The sequence below is a fragment of the Trichosurus vulpecula genome, chromosome 9 (assembly GCF_011100635.1).
Source record: "Trichosurus vulpecula isolate mTriVul1 chromosome 9, mTriVul1.pri, whole genome shotgun sequence".
NCBI classification, from domain to species: Eukaryota; Metazoa; Chordata; class Mammalia; order Diprotodontia; family Phalangeridae; genus Trichosurus; species Trichosurus vulpecula.
In genome coordinates this window covers 68,446,536-68,451,617 of record NC_050581.1, presented here as the reverse complement: position 1 = coordinate 68,451,617, position 5,082 = coordinate 68,446,536, and the positions used below count along the sequence as shown (strand labels likewise).

The following is a 5,082-nucleotide window of genomic DNA, read 5'->3' as shown; positions in this document are numbered from 1 at the left end:
TTGCTATTCATTTGTTTTCCTCAAATTTTAGATACTCTTTAGAATTGTGTTGTTTGGGAATAGAGATAATAATAATCTACCAATAATTTGCAAAAAGGATTAAAAGTCCAAGTTGTATAAGATCACCTCAGTCATGTGCCTTGGGTCAGTCCAGCCCATAAAGCAAAAAAAAATGCTATGAAAAGGAGAATAATTTAACTTAATACTTTTTAGTCAATGTAAAATTCTATTCAGGGGGAGATAAGACTCCTTTACGCCATAGTCACATGGATAGGAATCAGTGAAAGATATCGGGCTTAGGGAAGAGGTAGAATTTTCCATTAGGTGGGGATTCAGACCTATTCTGATTAGAATTATTGCTTTGGCTAATGAGACTGGCAGCACCACTTAGCAAGTAGTAGAGCCGGGGGATAGAAGGCTGTTCATTCTCTGACCACCACAAAGAGCTTGGTGCTTCCCCAATATACCTCCTCAGCAGAATGCCACAATAACCACCAGAGTGAATATGAATTTTTCACAGGGTCTGATGCCTTTTTGGTGACAAAGACCAGGTTAGTGACTAGTAATGCCATCTGGTGGATACAATTTTTTTAATATCACATTAATTTCATTCTCCTCTCTAGCTAAGCTTTTGGCGAGATAGAAGAACTGAGCTTGTCTCCTATTGATTCCTGTATCTATCCTCTGAAATTAGTAGAACTGAGCCATACAGTAGTCAAAAATTCAGAGACACATGGGAATAAAAGGAGAAGCAAAGGTTAATGGTAATTGTCTGAGTGAATAACACCTCTCAACCCATAAATAATTGTGTGTTGAATTTGTCCATATTGTAGTACTACCAAACAAACTGAATGCCATTCATCTACAAATAAATCTCCTGATTCCAAGTGGATAAAATTGGAAATTTTGAAAATTACATTCCTGATCACTCAAATGCAATGCAAATGATGCTAATATAAAGGATTCATCATCAATTTACTGCCTCTTCACTAGGTATACATCTAGAAGAATTTAATTGGGACCATGATCTGGTAGGGTTTTTTTGAACAGAAAAAAAGAAAAAGAATCAGTGAAGGGAGTTTTGAGTTTACTTTGAGTAAATCTAGTGTCATTCCCACCTGTCCCTTTTCCCCCTGCCTCACTGCCATGTTAAATGTCACCAATGCTATTGGTAAGATCCAAAGAAATGAGATAAATTAATTGCCTATTTTCTTTCTTTAAGATTATGAATTTTATATTACTAAAAATTATTTTACTGAATTAAAAAATAAGAAAATTCATTTGGAAGAATATCAAGTTAAGAATATCAAAGGAACTATTGAAAAATGTAAAGAAGGATGTTTAGCAGTATCAAATCTTAAACTATATTATAAGGCAGTAATTATCAAAATTACCTTGTGCTGGCTAAGAAATAGAAAGGTAGATCAGTGGAAGAGGATAGACACACAATCTACAGCAGCAAATAAATATAATAAACTTGTATTTGACAAGGGTAGAGATTTAAGATTCTGAGATAAGGATTCATTATTTGGCAAAAATTATTGAGAAAGCTGGAAAGTGGTGTGGCAGAAATTGGGCATAGACAAATATCTTACATCATTTACCAACCTAAAGTCGCAATGGACAAACAAATAAGCTATAAACAGACATATCATGAGCAAATCTGAAGAACACTTATCAGACTTATGGAGAGGTAAACAATTTATGAACAAATGAGATAGAGAGCACATTTTGGTATAAGATGGATAATTTTGATTATACTAAATTAAAAAGGGTTTGTAAAAATAAAACAAATGTAGACAAGATTAAACAGAAAATAGAAAAACTGAGGGACAAATTTTATAGCTGGTTTCTGAGATAAAGATCTCAGATCTCAAATATATAAAGAATTTTTTAAATCTATAAGAATATGAGTCATTCTCCAATTGATAAATGGTCAAAGGATATGAACAGGAAGTCTTCAAATGAAGAAATCAAAACAATTAATAGTCACAAGAAAAAATGCTCTAAAACAGTGATTAGAGAAATGCAAATTAACACAACCTTGACATATCAATTTATACCTACCAGATTGGCTAAAATGATTGAAGGGGAAAACAATAAATGTTGGAGAGGATGTGGAAAAATTGGGACACAAATTCATTGTTGGTGGAATTGTAACAGATCTAACCATGTTGGAGAGCAATCTGGAATTATCCCCAAAGAGTTATTAAACTGCCTATATTATACCCTTTTACCTAGCAATACCACTGCAAGATCTATTTCCAAAGATGTCTAGGGGGAAAAGGAAAAGAGCCTATATGTTCTAAAATATTTATAGCCGGTCTCTTTGTGGTGGCAAAGAATTGGAATTGGAGGGGATGCCCATCAATTGAGGAATGGTTGAACAGGTTGTGGCACATGATTGTGATGGAATACTACTGTGCTATAAGAAATGATGACTTCCCTGATTTTAGGGAAAGAAAACATGGATAAACTTGCACAAAATAATGAAATGCAAAATTAGCAGAATCAAGAGAACGTTTTATACAGTAATAGAACTTTGAGCAAATAAGTCATTTTGACTACTATAAATATTCAAATTAACCGCAAAGGACATATGAAGGAAGATGCTATCTGCATCCAGAGAAAGAACTGATAAATAGAAGTATATATAGAATGATTTTACACATGCATGTATACACACACACACACACACACATATATATACATACACATTCATATATACATATTTGTGTCTAATGGTAGCTATCTCTAGAGGGAGAAGAAAAAAGAAATTTACATAATAATTTTATTATATATTAAAAGGAACAGCAAGTTGTATATAAGAGATTTGCAGTTACATGTGCAATCATCTTTATTTTCTACTATATTACGGAAATGTTTCTTTTATTCTATAAATTAAAAATAAATAATATTTAAAAAAATAAATGTACATCTACTGCTGCTGTTTCTCCTTCGTCTCCTCCTTTTTCTTCTTCATCTTCTTCTCCTTCTTCATCATCTTCTTCTCTTTCCTTCTTCTTATTTTTAAAGGAGGGGTGGGTGCCTAGAGGAGAAAGCATAGTGGCATGAAAGGAGAAGCAGAATCACCTGCAATGTCTCATTTAGGAACCAAATCCCAGTTTTTCCTTAATTATATTAGTAACTCAGCCAAAATTTATATATATTTAGTCTGAATTATCTTAATCAATGCAGCTGTATAGACCTGACTTTACTTGAATAGATGGAATTCTTCATCAGAAGGTATATTTGCTTTTAATGATGATTTCTTTCATTTTGATGGCCTGAGATTGCCTGTTAAAAAACTTGCCGAAAACATCAAAAGACTAACTAAATGAGATCATGTACAACATTTTCCTCCTTAAACACATATGAGTGCTTTTTTTATACCATCCTCATGCCCTGAGGCCCCCAAAAGAGATTTTTCAAGTGACAAATCTCATCAGACCATTAATAATTTCTTTACCTACCGCAATGTTTGTTGTCCTTTCCAGTTGCTAAGAAGGAAAGGTCAGGGTGAACTAATGAAATTAAATACAGATTAAATGTTTTAGGACTGTCAGGAATGTTTCTTTTTTTTTTTTTTTTTTTTTTTTATGGGAGAGCCAGGGAAATGGCTAGTCTTTTATTGGAGGGAAGAAAACATATCACATCTCAAGTAAACCAGTTCAGGGGCTCAGTGGCTAAACTGGTGGGGTACCAGCTTGTAATGGGTTCCACAGTTAGGGCAACGCTGTGTCTCGCCTTTATGAAGCCAGAACCAGATGACTGCACTGTTGTCCTCTTCACAGATACAGCCCACTATTCGCTTGTCATCAATGGAAGGGACCAGGTTGGGTTCCTCCTTAGTCCCTGGAGCTGCCTTTGGGGCTAGCATATTGTATGGATCCAAATCATTCCTTGAAGCGATCATAATCTCTCTCTCCAAGCCAGTAGCCTGCTCCTCATCAGAAGGGATACCTCCTCCGCTCGCCATGGAGCGAACGGCCACCCGAGCGGGGCCAGAGGCCCTCAAGGCCTGGACCGCCAGTGCCCCGGCTCCCCGCAGTACTCCCCGCAGTAACCTTGAAGCCATCGCGTCTGAGACAACTGCGACCTGTCAGGAATGTTTCTAAACCATTGAACAAGCATAAAAGATGACTCACTCTATGATTAGCTAGATAACGTTACTAATTTTAGTAAACATACATGAATTACCTTTGAATTGTATATTCTTTGATAATGATATGTTAATCTGACTCTGTTCTTACATTTACTAAGTCACCTATTTCTCTTACTTCCTTTTCCACAATGGAATGCATTTTCCCCTTCCTACATCCCTCTTCACTTCTCTGTATTTACTTAGCTATATAAGTTGTTTGCAGATGTTGTTGTTGTGTTTGTCCTTCATTCTCCTAGAGGACCATGACATCAGGGAAATGATGACGCGACTTGCAGTTGACTTTGATTTGAGTGAGGGAGACCACAACAATAAGTTGTTTACAGATCTAAAAAGACAGGGTAGTATATTGTTTAGGGTGCTGGCTTTAGAGTCAAGAAAGCCCTGGGTTTGAATCTTGCCTCAGATACTGATTGGGTGACCACAGGCAAGTACTATGAACTTTTCATTCTCTAAAAAGGAAATAATAAATAGTACTTATCACAAAGAGTTGTTACAAGGACAAAATAAGTTAAGCATCAATGAATATACATTCATTAAGTGCTAATGTAATTCAGTCAAACAACAAACATTTATTAAGCATCTACAAGTGCTAGGCCCTGTATTAAGCCCTTGGGATACAAATAGGTAAAAAAAAAAATCACTGCCTTAAAGGAACTTACAATCTAATAGAGGAAGACAACAAGCACAAAAGGAAGTTAAGGGGGTTAGAGGGAGCAAGTAGAATGGGGGAATGATGGAAAAGTTCAAAGTTGGTCAACACCATGAGAAATGATGCCATGGCTGCCTTGGTCCTCCTTAAATGGAGATTTGGGAAAGAGTTCATTGCTCTGTCCGCTAACCAAAGGGCCACAGGATACTGAAAATGTGTGTGTACCAAAGCTGATGCATTCTTGCAGGCTGATGAGATTCTTTATGAT

The 5,082-nt window shown here is 35.8% G+C and overlaps 1 protein-coding gene across 1 annotated transcript; it reads right to left on the bottom strand.

Annotated features, from left to right (window-relative positions):
* Positions 1-3,613: 3,613 nt before the first annotated feature.
* LOC118831600 (cytochrome c oxidase subunit 5B, mitochondrial-like) lies at positions 3,614-4,090 on the bottom strand. The gene has a single exon (XM_036738991.1). The coding sequence runs from the start codon at positions 4,076-4,078 to the stop codon at positions 3,680-3,682; it is 399 nt and encodes a 132-aa protein (XP_036594886.1). The 5' UTR covers positions 4,079-4,090; the 3' UTR covers positions 3,614-3,679.
* Between the last annotated feature and the right edge of the window lie 992 nt (positions 4,091-5,082).